At 52.8% G+C, this 17,378-nt stretch overlaps 1 protein-coding gene across 2 annotated transcripts in view; it reads right to left on the bottom strand.

The window, feature by feature from the left end:
• Positions 1-17,378, bottom strand: part of CNGB1 (cyclic nucleotide gated channel subunit beta 1) — a 71,948-nt gene that overhangs the window by 4,338 nt on the left and 50,232 nt on the right. For both annotated transcript variants that reach the window (XM_079117593.1, XM_079117592.1), the window contains exons 25-31: positions 12,353-12,494; positions 11,540-11,699; positions 10,612-10,709; positions 10,438-10,521; positions 7,737-7,855; positions 7,262-7,408; positions 1,415-1,634 (exon numbers count right to left, since the gene is read on the bottom strand). In XM_079117593.1, coding sequence (XP_078973719.1) covers positions 1,415-1,634; positions 7,262-7,408; positions 7,737-7,855; positions 10,438-10,521; positions 10,612-10,709; positions 11,540-11,699; positions 12,353-12,494 — 970 coding nt within the window. The remainder of the gene's footprint in view (positions 1-1,414; positions 1,635-7,261; positions 7,409-7,736; positions 7,856-10,437; positions 10,522-10,611; positions 10,710-11,539; positions 11,700-12,352; positions 12,495-17,378) is intronic.

Raw genomic sequence — 17,378 nt, 5'->3', positions numbered from 1 at the left:
TATAAAAGGCCTCCAAAGTAGCCTGCTTGCTCTTACAACCCCATGGGATAATTCTGAGTAATCTGGGTTTCAGAAAGCTCAGGGTCCCCAGGGCCATGGAACCAGCAGGTGACAGAGCTGGGATTTAGACGTGTGTCTCTGGACTCTTAACAGCTCCTGTGCTCTGCCATTCTGCCCTGGTGGTTCTAAATTGCAGAGGAAATGCCTTTTATCGGAACCCTCATGCAAATTTAATTCACATCTCAGTGTCAAGATAACACTTTGGAGCAACGAATCCATTGTAGCGAAAGCCTCCCTCTGCACCAGAGCACTCTGGGTGTTCCTGTCCGCCCAGCCCCACACAGCAGCCAGCCCACCCTGGGCTCACCCTTGACCTTGATGCTTGCTAAGCTCACCAACGGCGTCTTTCTTCAGTCTGTGGCCTTGGTGACTGTATCTGGAGGGTGTCTCAGAACCCCAGACACCACACTCCTTCTATCAGCGACCCCTGGATGGGTCCCCTGGACTCTGCCACCAGCCTGGACTGAGGCTGAATTCACTGGGCTCCCTTAGAACTCTGTCGTGTGTCTTGCTGTCTGCACCTCCAAAGAGCCTGGCCACTGAGGGCCACCTCCCTCTGGCCCCCTCCATCCCTAGCAGCCTGCCTAAGGGACGGTCATGAACAGACATAATTAATGCAATTATTCTAATTGGCATTCTTGGCTTTAGTCACAGAAAAAAATCCCAGAACTAATTTTAATATTCCCTTCAGCTTTATGGGGGGTGGGCAGCTGGCACTGTGCCTGTCTGTGGCAGTTTTCCTTTCCAATCTTTCCAAGGGTCACTCCCGGACCCAGTATTAAGGAGAGAACATTGCCGTCATCTTGGAGGGACATCCCTCGTCCACGCTCTCTCCTCCCACCAGGACTCCCCGTTAGGGAGCCTCCCCACCCCACCCTGCGACTCTCAACCCGGGGTTGGGCACGTGGCCTGGGTTTCCTCCGAGTGCCATGCTCCCCCGGCTGCATCGTGGCTCCTGAATTGGCATGTGGGCCAATTCTGGCCAATGACAGTGAGTCCTGGGACTTTTGCTTGAATCTCTGGGGAAGAGGTGCTTCTGTTGGCGTGGCCACCCCAGGAGGATGTCATCTTAGGGGCCTTCTTGGAAGTGGAACCATTACTGAAGAAAGCAAGAGGACGGAAGGTTTGTAGTGTGATCCTCTTGGCCCAACTGGGCTTCTGGATCCAGCTTTGCCTGAACTTGTCAGTGACCTAATTTGAACTTGCCTTCTGTCAGTTGCACCCAAATGAGTCCTGCCTGATATAAAGACTGGGGGTGGGTCCCTAATACTGAATGAGTGGCCACCCAGGGAGGTCCCCCAGCCTCCCTGGCACAAACCGGAAGGAGACAGGCTGCTGGGTCCCAAGGGCTCACCTGTTCCAGCAGCTGCTGCTGCCTCGCCGCAGCCTCCAGCGCAGCCAGCTCCTTGAGCCGGGCCCGGAGGTGGGCCAGCTTGCCCCCTTTGGCTCCCTTGCCTCCCATCTTCCCTGCTGCAGCGAGGGCCGCGTTGAAGAGCTTCGGGGTCCCCGCCCGCGGGGGCAGGATGAGCACACTCTTCTCCTCCTTGGGCCTGTTGTTGTTTCTCAGCATGCGCCTGAAAGAGAGCAGCAACCTCGTATGTCACAAGCACCCGGGCGGGCGGGCAGCAGTGCCTCCTCTGCAGGGCCCTCTGAGTCAGAGCTGTGTGGTGGGGGAATTGGCCGACGGTTTGGGGTGCCTTTTCTGAGCCAAGCACAGTGCTACATGCGTATGCACAGATCTCCTTGAATGATCAGAACATCCATCATGAAGTGGGTCTGATGTGTGCCCCTTCTAGATGCAGAGGTCCTATGGATGCTGGAGTTCAGAGAGGTTAAGTAACTCGTCTTTGGTCACACAGGACTAACTAAAGGACAGTGCTATGGTTGGGATATGGTTTGAATGTGTTCCCTAAGGATTCACATGTTGGGTGCTCAATTGGTAGTGCTGGGAGGTGGTGGAACCTGAAAGGGGTGGGGCCTAGTGGGAAGTAATGAGGTCATTGAGGGAATGATGTCGTGGGTCCCAGAGGGTTATCATGCAAGTGTGAGGCTGGCTGTCCTCTGTCTCTGGCTTCCTGTCTTATTACGTGGTCTCTCTCCAATGTCCTCTCATCACGATGCCACCTGCTGTGGGGTCCTCACACAGCCGAGCCAATACCTAGCACTTGACTCCAGAACACGGAGCCAAACAGACCGCTTTTCTTTATCGGGCGCCCTCCCAGGTACTGCTTCTCCTCTGCAGTGCTGAGGATGGAGCCAAGAGACTCCCTCGCTGGCTCTGAGAGAGCAACCAGCCACGTCGGGGGCCCTGGGGGGAGCCGCTGGCCAACAGCCAGTTAGGAACAGAGGCGCCCCGTTCTACAGCCTCCAGGACCCAAACTTGGCCGACAACCAAGCGACCCTGGAATCAGGTCCTCCGTCCGTGGAGACGAGGTGAGACCTTGCTCTGGCTGACCCTTGATGACAGTTTCATAGGAGGTCCAGATAAGCCATCCCCAGACTCTGATCTCCAAAAGAGGGTGCGGATGTCCAGAGTGGATGGGTAACTTTCCCAAAGCCACACAGCTAGGGAGGGGCAGAGCTGGAATTCAAACCCATATTTCTGACCCCAGTGCCCCAGTTCTTAATGATTAAAAAGCAATATCGTAGCCCTTATCTTCCTGGATGCCGACAATACCTCTGTGACATGGGAAGGGCTGGGGCCATTACTCCCCTGACAGTTGGGAAAATTCAGGCTCAGAGTGTGGAAAGTCCCTGCCCAAGTTGCTCGGAAGCGGCAGAGGCAGAATCTCAGTCCAGATCTAGTGCCCGGGGCAAGGGCACTGGAGAGAATTGTCCTTCAAACAGAGCCCCTGCCTTTTACAAGAACATTTTTCCTGCTCTGAGTTTGTGTGAGTGGTTTGGCACAAGAACGGGTGGGTGTCGCCTGCCATCGAGCTGGCCCGAGGACTAGCTGGCAAGTCCATTCATCAGCGCTCCAGCACAACTTGTTTGTTTAAAAATGGGGCCTTTCCTGGCCGCTTCTCTAATCAGAGGCAATGGGTCTAAATTGTGCCGATTGATATTAATCGCCCGAGATTTGCATTTTCCCACTGGGCTCCCCGGAGGACACAAACATGTTGATTCATCAGAGCCTCTTAGACACCAGCCTGGCACTGTCACCTGGGTCATTTGCATCCATAATTCATGGCACGACAGTCCAGAGGAAGGACCCAGGGCACTCTGCACAGGACTTCTGATTGCTAGGGGCCGGCTCTGCTTTGACAGTGTGCGCTGGCCCTGGGGACAGTCCAGTGCCAGGACAGCGGTCCTCATCCTGCTGGTGCAGGCTTCCCCTTCACTAGGGCGAGCGACTACCCTGGGGAGGGGGCACGGGACACTCCTTTCTGCTCCCCTCCTGGACTGGCCAAGCCAGGACCCGGGTGCTCTGCTTCCTTAGGACCTCCGGTCCCCGTCTGAGAGGTGGGGATGGTGGACAGAACCCCAGGAGTGGCCCTCGCCAACTCAGATGTCCACGGCCCTGTGGTTCTCAGACGGGGTCTCTCCCTGATGGGCAGTCACCTCTGAGCTCCCCAGCTGGCCTGTGCAGGGGCAGAGGACAGCCACTCTGAGGGGCGGGGCTGCCCTGGCCTCATCCCTCCCCTCCTCTGCACCTGGGCCCTGCACAGTACAGAAGGGGCTCAGGGACACCGAGGGGAAGGCCCTGCTGATTGCCAGTAGCCCTCCTTCCCCCCCCCCCAGAGGGACGGGGTGAGGGATGACGATGTTAGCCTGGTCTCCCCAAGGCTAGCTCCCCCTGCAGGGTGGGGACAGGAGACAGAGCGGGGGACCTGACGGCAGTTTTCAGACATGAACAGTTGAGTGCCACAATCCGCAGTGGTTATGTCAGACAAGGTCTCTGCGGGCACCGAATTAGCAACTCCGAAACCGACGCTGCAAGGGGGACGCTGGGCGTGGTCCCGCGAGCCTCTCCAAGCGGCATCCGTCAACCCGCCGCCCACAGCCTCCCCTAAGAGCGCTGCTGTTTCAGGACCCCTCGCTTGACCTGCAGTGGCTTCACCCATGCTGACTCACAGCCAGCAGCGCTGGGCTCAGGCCTGAGCGAACTCATCACATATTTTCCGTGCAGGCTCACGGCAGCCTTCTTGTGCTTAGGAATAGGACAACTGCACTTTTGCTCTATGCGGCGGGGGCGTTTTAAACAGCAAACTCACCCACAAAAAGCACAAACAAAATTTGGAAAATGTGGCCCTGAATAGACCACAGATCTTTAATGTCCCCCAAAGGCCCATGCACTAAAAGCCTAGTTACCAGCCTGTGCTGTTAGAGGTGACCCTTAGGAGGCGGGGTCTAGGGGAAGGAAGTTAGGTTATTGGGGGCGTGGCCTTGAAGAGCAGACTTTCCCCTTCTCTCTGCCTGCCTGCCTGCCTGTCTGCATCCTGGATGTCAGGAGGTGGGCAGCTTTGCTTTGCCACCCTGCCATGATGTTCTGCCTCCGCGCAGGCTCAAAGCCTTGAGACCAAGCAACCATGGGCTGGAACCTCTGGAACTGTGAGCAGAAACAAGTCCCCGCTCCTCACGTGTTACTCATCCTAGGTGTTTTGTCACGGCACTGCGCGCGGACAGGCAGAGGGTCCCCTCATCTGACTTCATCTGGGAACATGTATTTTGAGTGACCCAAATTTTTGGTCACTCCAGGCATGTCTGTGACTGACCACAGAAGTCTGTGAGCATCAATCTTGGGGTACCTAGGAGTTTGAGTGAGTGGAGAATGAGGATCTCCTCTACTTCCTTGCCCCCTGGGAGGGGAGGAGCTGATACTCCCCTGTTGTGGGCAGATCAGGTGGGGAAAGTTCTGGTCTATGGAGGGGCCCAGGGGGCTTCCTGAGAGCATCCAGATAAACTGAGTTACAGGCAGCTCCCTTCCCCAGGGGCCTCAGTGCCTTATGCATGTGATGCTTCAATGGCAATGCTGCCTCCACCCACCTTGAAGCTGCCAAAGGAATCTTATAAAAGTCTGCCTCATCAAGTTACTCTATATAACCTGACATGGCTCCCATCTTCCTCACAGTAAAAGCCAAAGCTGTTGCCAGGCCTCACCTACAAGGCCCAACACAATCTCTTTCCCTCAACTTCTCTGATCCCACACCAAGATATATCCATTTTCCTGCTGTTCCTCTGCACACACAGAGAGACTGCTCTGCCTCAGGGCCTTTGCACATGCCATTCCTCCTGCCTGAAATGTTTTTATGTGTGGAAAACACCTCCGGCTACCCCTTTACTCTGTGTAGGTCTTGGTTGAAATGCTACCTCCTGAGACTAGTGTCCCCAGTCCAGCTTATCTCAAATAGCTTCTTCATCACCTTTGTCTCTATACATGGCTTGGGTTTTCTCATGGCTCCAAACACAGCCGACACCTCCCATAATCATCCATTTTTCCATTGTCAGTCTCCCTGAATAGAATGCAAGCTTTGGTCCCTCTGTGTCCCCGGGGCCTAGAACTATGTGCTCAATAAATTTTATGCAGGATGAATGGGTGTTGGTGGCTTGTTCTCTTTCTTATGACCACTCTGTGCAGTTCCTGGAGGGTCACATTTCATAGAACGAAGTGGAAAGTTAGAATATGTGATATAAAGACAAGGGAGGGAAAAACCAGATATATGGATAGAGGTCTTTCCAAATGAAAAATTCTAGGGAAAGCTTGATGGAGAAAAAGAAGAGCCCAAGAATGATCAGCAGGTGGTGAGCCCGTGCCGGGCAACCCACAGAGATGTTCTTGCACCCCGGTTTACTTAATTTTCATAATGGCAAAGTTGGGGGTGGTCACCTTTATGTTACAGAGGCAAAAACTGAGACCAGAAAAGTTAAACAACTTTCCCAAAGTCACACAGCCAGCACCTCCCATGGAAGCGATTTGGGCCTCAAGGCCTCTCAAGCCTGTTCTGGGTTTTCTACCATATGGTGCTGCCTCTGTCGCTCCGTGTGAAGCCCAACCTTAAGGATCTGAAAGCAAAACCCTGCTTTTCTAAAAAGAAAAAAATTATAAATTACCTATTCTCCAGTAATACAAAATACAGGTGCACAGGGTTACTGGTTGTGAAATACTGGAAATACCCTCAGTGCACATGCACAGGAATGTCGAAAGGAACGAGGAAGCCGTCTGTGCACCGAGAAAGCAGTTTTCAGGATATTTTCTCATGGGGAAAAGAGCAGTGTGCAGAAGGGATCTGCGGTGTGCTACCTTCTGCACAGCAGAGGAGGGGGAAACCAGGAAACAGCCGTGGATCTGCCAATCTGTTGTCAAAGACAGCCCAGGAATGACAAAGCAGAAACCAATGAGACCGGCCATCTCCAGGGGCGGGTGGCAGGGGGGGACACTTTTTCTGAGTATATAGTTTTGTAAAATTTGGACTTTGGGAAATTTAGCGAGGGTCAGCGGTTGCTAAAGGAAGGAGGTGAAAGTTCACGAGTTCGAAGCCAGCCTCAGCAACTTAGCGAGGTGCTAAGAATCTCAGGGAGACCCTGTCTCTAGGTAAAATATAAAAAGAGTTGGGGATGTGGCTCAGTGGATGAGCACCCCTGGATTCAATCCTGGGTATCAAAAAACAAAGGTTCTCTGGGGAGTGGGACACCTGAATGGTCCCCAAGTGACCCCCAGTGAGTACTTACTAATTACAAAGAAACACAGTAACTATAGTGCAGAACCGGAACCGCGAGATTGGATTGAAAACTATCAGACCAGCCCCATGTGCCCCGGATGTGCTTGCGAGACAGAAACGGGGACGCTCCTGATCATTCCTGCCCCAAACCAGAAACTGGGGTCACCACGAGAAAACGTCAGATGAACCCAGATGGAGGGACGTTCTATGAAACAACTGACCTATGCAGTTCAAAGAGATCAGTCAGTAAAGACAGAAACTGGCTGACCAGCGGTCCCAGATGCAAGGAGACAGAGGACACAGGGTGACCTCATGCAATAGTGACCCTGGACCTGATCCAGGGAGGAAAAGCAGCAAAGCAACACGGGAAGAGGTGCCCCTGGGACAATTAGCAAGATCTGAATATGGGTTCCAGGTGGATAATGGGGTTGTTTCAGTATCAAATGTCCTGATGTTGATAAAGGTACCGACCGTGGTTACGTCAGAGAAAGTCCTGTCCTTTGCAATTTTTTTAATGGGGGGGAAAAAAGTAAAGTGTGTACCTGGCCTTCTTCCGGAGTAACTTCTGAGATTCAGGATAATGCACCAAAATTTCATTCAGGTCCTTCTTGTCCAGAATGAAGAGGTTGGTGAACCCGTGGGCCACCACGTTGGCCGTGCGCCGATTCCCACCCCCGACGGCCAGCAAGCTGGGTGCAGAAGGGACAGAGGTGAGGCCCTTCCGAGGCTGGGGATTTGGGGGTTTTGTTTCTTGAGATGGGGTCTCGCCATTGCCCAGGTTGGTCTTGAACTCCTGGGCTCAAGCGATCCTCTGGTCTCAGCCTCCGGAGTCGCTGGGACCACAGGTGCACACCACCCCCCACGATCACGGTTGTGATCACGTTCACCTCTGCCTGGACCAGGACGGCGACCCCGCGATCACGAGAACCCAGACCCACACCCACCCACCCAGCCTCCCAGGATCCACCGGGGCCCCGCTTTGGCCCAGAGCCCCACGGCACCCAGGTCCCCTCTGACCTTATCTCTCCAAACACAGATCCAGCTTTCAGTGTCACCAGCACAGACTTCCCGTCAGGGCCTCCCAGAACCTGCACCTGCCCGGCCTGGATGATGTACATCTCCCTGCCGATCTCCCCCTGAAACAGAGACGGGGAGAGTCCTTCCGCCCCCTTCAGAGCAGGCAGGGAAGAGGCGAGGGCCGGTCCCGTGGCTGGCGGCCCAGTGAGGGGGCGCCAAGCCTGAGGCCAAACTGGCTACCACCACTCATGTTACCTGGGGCCAAGCCCTTCCCGCTGGGGCCCCAGGCTCCTCATCTGTGGACCGGGGAGGTGCTCGCACCCTGCCTGCCCAGCTGACGGGGTGATGTGGGGAGTCGGCGGTGTGGAGGGAGAGAACACGCCCGCGGAGTGCCGGGAGCTGTGTAAGGGTCTCCTGCAAACTCCCAGCTCTTGGCAGCGATGGGGACGTGGCAAATGAGACAGTGGCCATACTGTGAGTGACTACCCAGGCCCAGCTCCTATCAGGAGCTCGGCTGCCCTTTGCTAACTCAGAACAACAGCAAAGCCCTGTGGCTGAGTGCTGGTCTGAGTGCTGCATGCAGTGGCCCCTTCATAAGTCTCCGTGACCCTTGGAGGCAGGAGGGAGCTTTTCTCAAGGTCACAAAGCAAGGTCGAGGCAGAGCCAGGATTGGTTCCAGCCTGGTTCCAGTTTTCATGGTGGTTATGGGTTGAAATGGACCCCTGAGAGCATTATCTGTTGAAATCCTCATCTCCAGGAGTTTAAAATGGGACCCTATTTGGCAATAAGCTCGCTGTAGAACTGATTAAATTAGGAGGAGCTGTGCTGGATGGAGTGGGGCGGGTGTCCTCACAAAAAGGCAAACTGGAGCCGGGTGTGGTGACACACGCCTGTAATCCCAGTGACTCGGGAGGCTGAGGCAAGAGGATTGCAAGTTGGAGGCCAGCCTCAGCAGCTAAGAGAAGTCCTAAGCAACTTAGAGAGACCCTGTCTCAAAATAAAAAATACAAAGCGCTGGGGACATGGCTCAGGGGTTGAGCACCCCAGATTCAATCCCCCATACCCACGCCCCCCTGCCCAATAAAAGGGAAACTGGACACAGATAGACACAGAGGGAAGATGATATGAAGGGACACAAAGAGAAGAAGGCCATCAATAAGCCAAGAAGAGAGGCCTGCCACCTGTCAGTCACGACTGGCATATTTGAAAGGGGAGAGACCGAGGACAGGAACCCTGTGACACTTTGGACTTGTTTGCCAAACCCTTCCTGTGCGTCTCACACACCTGACCCTCTTAAGAAAGGGAGGGAGTGGACCTCCTGTTTCCATGTTCAGTCCGACACGGGGCCAAAGGGTGAGGGTCACCAAGTTTGCCTGGCCACTCCCAGGAGAGTGTTGCCAAGCAAAACTGCCAGCAGAGGGTGCCACTCGCCCAGAGCTCCATTTAACTTGGATCTGCAGACCCCTCCAGCAAACGGCAAGTCACCACAGATAAACCCACAGCAATTGTGACTGCTCTGTGCCAGGCACAGTGCCGAGCTGTAGGCATGTATTTAATCCTCACAGCCCACCCCAGAACAATGGCACTACCAATGGTCCCACTCTATCCATGAGCAGAACAGGACTCAGAGAGGGCAGACGGCTTGCTCAAGGCTGCACAGCTAGGATATGGCTCCAATGTCAGAGAAATCACTTGATTGTTCCCAAATCCCTCTTGGCCTCTAAAGCTGCAGCTTTAAATTCTCAGACATGTGCAGCATTTCTTTCTTCCTGTCCCCTAGCTCTCTGCTTCTAGAAATTTCCCAGCTTCCCAGCATACTACCTAGATCAGGGGCCTTCTTGGGTGGAAGGTGTCCCAATCTTACAGGCAACGTTTTCACCCCAGCTTCATCACAGCTCTGAGCAAGAGGACTAAACCAGGGGAGGGTCTGTCCCCTCCCCAGTAGACCTTGGTGTCACCTTAAATGCCAAAGACAGGAAGCAGAAGGGGTGCCAGACGCTGTCCAGTTCAGGGTTCAAACCCATATGTTTTCTGGGCTCAGGCAGGTGACATAAAGAGAGTAGTAAAGGTGGACTGGTGGAGGGTAGTGTGGAGTGGTGGGGCCTGGGGCATCAGGAGAGGGATGATGGATGCCCACTGGGCACAGGCCCACCTTTATTCCAGCTCTTTGGGAAAGTGGGACCCAGTGCTAGGGGACTTTCTCTTTTCAGTCAGACATCCAGACTTTTATGTGAAACCTTCCAAACCTTGAAGACTAGAGACCAATTTAATTTGGGGGGAAATTAAAAAAAGACCAGGGTAAAAAACCCACCCAACCCTACTGGGCTGAGTCCTGCCCAAAGGCCACCCATTTGCAGCCTCTGGCTGGGGGCCACCCCTTCTCCCTTCCCATTTTCCTAACGGGAAGACTGAGGCACTGGAAGCGGTCCCATCTGCACAGTCGAGGTCCCTCGATTCCCTTTCTGTAAGGCGGGACTCCTCCGCCTGGCCCCTGGGCTCAGGCCGAGTGAGCGGAGGAAACGCCTTGCGCATCCTGAGGCGCCTCCCTCCGCGTTTGCTGCCTGGAGCCGGACACACGGTCCCGAGTCAGCTGGGGCTCTTGTGCCTGGGCTGAGGCCGCCCCTCCCTCCCAGCCCTCTGTGCTCCAGCGGGGCCTGGGGGCAGGCGGCCGTGGACCCCGGGCCCGGCTCCGGCGACTCACCTTCTTGCACACGTAGTCATTGGGCAGGTACACCACCGAGCGGAGCCTCTTCAGCATGTCGAAGATCATCTGCCGGTCGCAGCCCTGGCCGGGGAAGGGGGACGGGAGGCCCACTTAGAGGCGGGGTGGGGCTTGGGCCCCCCGGGCCGAGGGAGAGGATCGCGGGTGGGGTACCTGGAAGAGCGCCACCTTGCTAACTATGTCGTAGTTCACATCGATGGCGAGGTCCAGCCGCATCTTGTCTGGAAGCTGCACCATCAGCTCCGACTCATCTGTGAACGAGACCTGGCAAGGGTCAGAGGTAAGGCCAGTCCTGCCCCAGGCACACCCTGACCAAGACCCCTGCTCTGGCTCACCTAGGCCACCATCCCCTGCCCCACAATCCTCTCTCGAGAGACTCTGAGAGCATCCCCTCTCTCCTCCAGGCCTTTGCCAATACCGTGCCCTGTGCCAGGAATAAGGCTTCCCAACTAACTCCTACTCACCCCTCAAAAATCAGCACTAATGTCACCTCCTCCAGGAAGCCTCCCTGAACATCACCTATCCAGCTTCTGTATAAGCTGTCCCTGTGCCAAAGGACCTGTCACACCCTTACTGCTGTGGAGTGTGAGCTGCTTTCCCAGTCTGACCATGTACCAGATTTTTACAGAATGTTTGTGCAAAGATTATTTTATTCAGTTGTCCCAGCAAACCCAAAAGGGACCTGCTACTATAATCCCTCTTTTACAGACAGGAAAGGCAGTGGCTTGCCAGGGTCTGCAGTGTCCACGAGAGAAAGAGGACAGAAGGACAGAGGGAGAAGGAGGCTGGGAGGAGGGGCTTCCTCTTCCCTGACTTAAACTACACTTGAATCTGCGTTGGGCCGTATCTGGGGGCCTTGAGGGGAGGAGAAACGGGTGTCCAAAGACAAGACCCTCCAGTCTTCATGGCAGCCCAGCCTGAGGGACCTCACAGCCTCACCAGGGCCCTCCGTCCACATTGGAGCCACAGCAAAGAGGGCCCCAGTCAGAGACGCAGGACGAGGGGGCCGTCTGGGAAGCCAGGCGCCAGGCAGCAGGGGTGGGCTGGGGACGCTAGTGCCCCTGGGCCAGGCCAGTCTTACCCAGCATGCCTTGCGAATGCCAGGTGTACTCGTACCAGGTCTTGACGCGGTTCTGCACGGACCTGGGGATCCTGTAGAAGTTCATGTACTTCACCGTGCTGTCCATGCAGCTGCGGTAGTAGGTCTGTCCTGCTGTGGCTGCCCCGACCACGTCTCTCATCTGGGCGAGAGGGGAGGGGTGTCAGGGAGCTGCTGGGTCGGTGGGGAAGGGTCACTTCACACAGAGCAGAGGAGGGAGGAAGTGCTGCCTCCTGCGTGGACATGGGAAGGGACCCGGGGGCTGCCCCATCTGCTGGCCTCAGGTCCCTGCGGCCGTGCCAGGAGGGAAGGCCTCCCTGGGCTAGGCCGATTCCAGCACAGCGTGGCCCTCGGTGCTGTGGCCTCTTTGTCCAAGTCCTTGCTGGAGGAAATAGGAAGCTATTGTGTGTTGTTCCTCAGGGTGGCTTTGAGGACCCCAGATCATCACCTCATTCTTTGACCAGGCCACAAAATACTCCCCAGCACGTGGAGACACCAGTAGTTTCTCTCAAAGGGCACAGTCCAAGTAAGTCCCCTGCCTCTCCAGAAAACCACGCAGCCCGGTTCAGCTCACCCAGACGCCCGACGGGCATTTCAAGCGGGAATGCCGGAGAGGGAGGGACCCGGAGCGTCCCCCACTTGTCCTGCAGGGCCCTCACTCTAGGTGCCTGATCCGCAGCCCAGGGCTCTTTCTCAGGCTCAGACCCAAAGCAACGGGCAGAGCGTGATGTTTCTAGAAGCAGTGGGAGTCCTGCAGGTGGGTGGGGCAGGCTGCCCGGCTGGGGTCCCAGCTACCTGTCCAATCATCACAGAGAAAGCGAAGACACCCGTGAAGTAATTCAGGAGCTGGAAGACAATTTCAAAGAGCGTCTGGGGGTCGGGCAGCCCCCCGATGGTGATGAGGGTCTTCACGGCCCAGTAATAGCAGCGAATGTAACTGGAGAGAAGAGAAAAAGGACTTCGGTGACCACAGGACCCACCCTGCCGGCTTTGGGTGGCCTGGTTCAGACATCGCTGAGAGGTGTCACCCTGCACAAGAGGGAAACTCGCCTCCCGTGCAGGCGGGGGACATTCTGATTTACAGAGCAGGTTCTCGGGTGCTGTCTGGGTTGGTGTGGCTCTGTCCCATCCCTGCAGGGACATGCAGTCATCCCCATATGCAGACGTGGAAACCGAGGCTCCAGGCTATCCGGGAGGGGCGACGGGAGGACGGCCGGCGCTGAGGCCTGGGCTCCTTCAGTGTCCTTCAGTCTCCACCCTCTCGTCCTTTGCCATCCCCTGTCATGCTGACGCACGGAAAGTGGGAGCAACAACCAAGGGGCAAGACAGGGTCGCCTTCTGGATCTGCAGGTTTGACACCTGCAGACTCAACTCGCCTCAGATGGAAGTCAATCAGAAAAAACTGTGATCCATCAGATACAGACTTCCTTTCTTGTTATTCTCTAAACGATACTGCGCAAAACTATGGAGTACATCTTGTTAGGTGTCGTGAATTTTAAAGCACACAGAAGGACACTCGTAGGTGACTCGCAGAGGCTACACTATCTTACAGAAGGCGCCTGAGCGTCCTGGGATTTTGGTATCCTCGGGGATCCTGGGACAAGGCTCCTGTGGGTACGCGGGAACAACGTGTCTCCATGACAACTTTCCTGACCCTCCCCTTCCCCACCATTTTCCAGATGGTGAACATGAGGCTCCCCAGAGGGAAAGGGAGTCCCAAAAGCGAAACTAGAACCAGGTTGCTGTCTGTCTGTCTGAGCTGTCCGTCATCCCATCATCAGGTGACCCCTGACAGAGGCCCACAATGCATCGGGAAGGGGGAAGTGGGTGACAGGGTCCAACTATGAGATACCAGGCATAGAAAATGCCCTGAGCTCGTCTGGCTGTCACAAAGCAGCACCTGCTGGGACCCTCAGGCCTAGCCCTCCTGACATTGGCAAAGCGGGTTCAGCAGAGCCTGGAGATGGGCCGGCGGGCCAGCTGCCCAGCACCTTCCGGCTCTGCTGACTGGCTCCCTGTGCAGCCCCGCACCTGCAACATGGCTTAGAGCCACTTTCCAGCTGCATAACTTGCAGATTTTTTTTCATTTCTCCAAGCCTTAGTCTCCTCCTCCATCCAATGGGGAAAGGAGGGGACATACTTCACAGGCCACCCTGAAAATGAAATGAGGTGCCAGACGAGTGCCTGACACAAGGGGGTTCTCAACCAATTAGCAGTCAAGACCTTCATGCCACCAGTGCCTGCCACGTGCCTGCGGCGGGAACAGAGTCTGGCCTGGGTCCTCGGGAGGTTCCTGTCTAGTGGGGACAGCAAGAAACGGGCACTGAATGCTGGAGGGGGACACAGAGATTGCAGGGAGTGGGTGGGGGCTCTGCCTCTGACTAGCCATGAGGCCTGGGACAGGGCTCTGGGACGTTCCGAACCTCCTCTTCACCTGTGGCCTGGAAGTCTAGGACAACACAGGAAAGGCTGCCGGGTCACGCCTCTGCCATACCCGTTCTGGCCACGAGAGGGCCGGTGAAGCACCTTCAGCTGAACTGAGCAGCCCTCAACCCTCTGGACTCACTAGGCTGTGGAAATGGGTGCTCGGGTAGCCCAGCCACCAACAGAGAGGAGACAGTGTCCACAAAGCTCTGACTTTCCCCCAGATGCTTTCCAGTTAGAGGGATCTTACATTGGCACAGAACATCGTAGGGACAAAGTTCTCATGTCTTCCCTGCTAGTGGGTCTGGGGGACCCTCCCTCCATGCCCAGAATAGGGTGAAGGACCAGCAGAAGAGCCCTGGAGAGGAGGAGGGACCAGCACACTAGGAACTCGGGTTGCCTTCCTGCTTTCCATCCCTTTCCACGGCTGCCAGCCCCAGAGAAGTGGGTTCTTAGATTAGTGGGGCATGAGCCCTTTGGGAATTAAAGGGAACTCCCCTGAGTGAAATCAATGTATTCTCAAGATTCACCTTCAATTTCCAGGAGGGTAGAAGCACTGGACCCAAGGTTATGAACCCCTTTACTGGCATGCTGACTTCCCTATAATAATAACTACAGCTAGGAAGGGGGTCACTGACCAGTTCAGGCCTGGGCAGCATATTTTACCCACATCAGCTTATTATTCCTCTCAAGAAACCTGAAGGTGATACCAGCCCCATTCTGTAGATGAGAAAACTGAGTCTCATACTGACAAATTTCTAGACACATATGAACTGCCTAAATCGAATTAGGAAGATGTAGAAAACTTAGACCAAAATCAAATAATGAAATTGAAACAGCAATTAAAAGTTTTCCAACAAAGAAAAGCCCAAGACCAGATGGATTCTCAGCTGAGTTCTACCAGACCTTTAAAGAAGAACTAACACCAGTCTTTCTCAAATTAGTCCATGAAATTGAAAGGGAGGGAACACTTTCAAATGCATTCTTCAACTAGTATAACCCCGATACCAAAACCAGACAAAGACACACCTAGAAAAGAAAACTACAGACCAATAACCCTGTAAAACAGAGATGCAAAAATCCTTAATAAAATGTTAGAAAACCACGTTCGAAAACATGTCAAATACATAATACACACGATCAAGTGGGTTTCATCCCAGGGGCTGCAAGTTTGGTTCAACACGAACAAACCAATAAATATAATTCATCGGTAAGTAGAATAAAGAACAAGAATCATATGATCATCTCAACAGATGCAGAAAAGATCTCTGAGAAAATCCAGTACCCATGCATGTTAGGAACCCTGGGGAAACTAAGGCTAGAAGGAACTTGCCTCAACATTATAAAGGCTATGTATGACAAACCCCAAACCAACATCACACTGAATGAGAAAAACTGAAAGCGTTTCCTGAACATCAGAAACAAGAGAAGGATGTCCCCTTCCACCATTTCTTTTCAATATGGTTCTCGAAACTTTAGCCAGAGCAATCAGGAAGGAGAAGGAAATTAAAGGGATACAAATAGGAAAAGAAGAAGTCAAATTATCTCTATGTACTTAGAGATTCTATATCTAGAAGATCCAAAAAACCCTACCAGAAGACTTTTGGAACTGATAAATGAATTCATCAAAGTAGCAGGATACAAGATCAACATTCACAAATCAATAGCCTTCTTATACTCCAACAGTGATTCTGCCAAGAAAGAAATCCGGAAAACCATCCTATTCACAATAACCTCAAACAAACAAACAAACAAAAATCCTTGGCCATTAATCTAACCAAGGAGGTGAAAGATGTCTGCAATGAAAATTGTAGAACACTGAAGAAAGAAATCGAAGAAGGCCTTAGAAGATGGAAAGAACTCCCATGTTCTTGGATAGGCAGAATTAATATTGTCAAAACCGCCATACTACCGAAAGTAATATTCAGATTCAACGCAACCCCCGTTAAAATATCAATGACATTTTCCACAGAACTAGAAAAAGCAGTCCTAAAATTTATTTGTAAGAATAAGAGACCCAGAATAGCCAAAGCAATCCTGAACAAGAAAAGCAATTTTAGAGGCCTCACGATACCTGATCTCAAATTATACTACAGAGCCGTAGTAACAAAAACAACATGGTACTGGCATCAAAACAGACATGAAGACCACTGGAATAGAAAAAAGACACAAAGACAAACCCACATACTTACAGTCATGATACTTGACAAAGGTGTCAGAAATATTTGTTGGAGAAAAGAGCGTTTTTAACAAATGAATATCCCACATGTAGAGTGAAATTAGATCCCTATCTCTCACCCTGTACAAAAGTCAAATCAAAGTGGATTAAAAACCTCGGAATTAGACCCAAACGTCGAGAATGCTAGAAGAAAGCATAGGCTCAACACTCCAACGCGTGGGCACAGGCACTGGCTTCGTTAACGAGACCCCCTAAAGCTCAAAGAAATAAAACCAAGAATCAACAAGCAGGATGCCATCAAACTAAAGGGCTTTTGTCCTTTTTTTTTTTTTTTTTTTTTTTTGCGGTGCTGGGGATCGAACCCAGGGCCTTGTGCTTACAAGGCAAGCACTTTACCAGCCCCCTAAAGGGCTTTTGTACAGCAAAAGAAACAATTAAGACTGTGGAGAGAAAGCCCACAGAAGGGGAGAAGATCTTTGCCAGCTGCTCCTCAGACAGGGGGTTAATATCCAGAACACATAAAGAACTCAAAGAACATGACTCGCAAATAAACAAACACACAAGCAAATAACCCATCCATCAATGGGTAAGAGAACTGAATAGACGTTTCCCAAAAGAAGAAACACAGATGGTCAACAAATCCGTGAAAAAAATGTTTAACATCTCTAGCGATCAGGGAAATGCAAATCAAAACCACACTAAGATTTCATCTCCAGTCACAGAGGCAATTATCAAGAATTCTCAAGAATGCAAATAATAATAAAAGCTGGCAAGAATGTGGGGGAAAGGGTACACTCATACAGTGCTGGTGGGATTTCAAATTAGCACAACCACTCTGGAAAGCCGTGTGGAGATTCCTCAGAAAACTAGGAATGGAACCACCATATGACCCAGCTAGCCCACTCCCTGGTATTTATCCAAAAGATCTAAAATCAGCTTATGATAGCAATACAGCCACTTCAATGTTTATAGACAGCAGTACAATTCACAACAGCCTAATTATGAAATCAACCCAGATACCCATCGATAGATGAATGGATTAAGAAAATGTGGCATATATACACAATGGAGTTCTACTCAGCCATAAAGAAGAATGCAATTATGGCATCTGCGGGTAAATGGATGGAAATGGAGACCATCATGCTAAGCAGAATAAGACAGACTCAGAAAATTAAGGGTCAAATGTTTTCTCTCATATATGGAAACTAGAGCAAAATT

The sequence above is a fragment of the Sciurus vulgaris genome (assembly GCF_902686455.1).
Source record: "Sciurus vulgaris genome assembly, chromosome: 17".
Taxonomy (NCBI): domain Eukaryota; kingdom Metazoa; phylum Chordata; class Mammalia; order Rodentia; family Sciuridae; genus Sciurus; species Sciurus vulgaris.
Note: the sequence above shows the minus strand (reverse complement) of the source record. Positions and strands in the feature narration are given on the sequence as shown.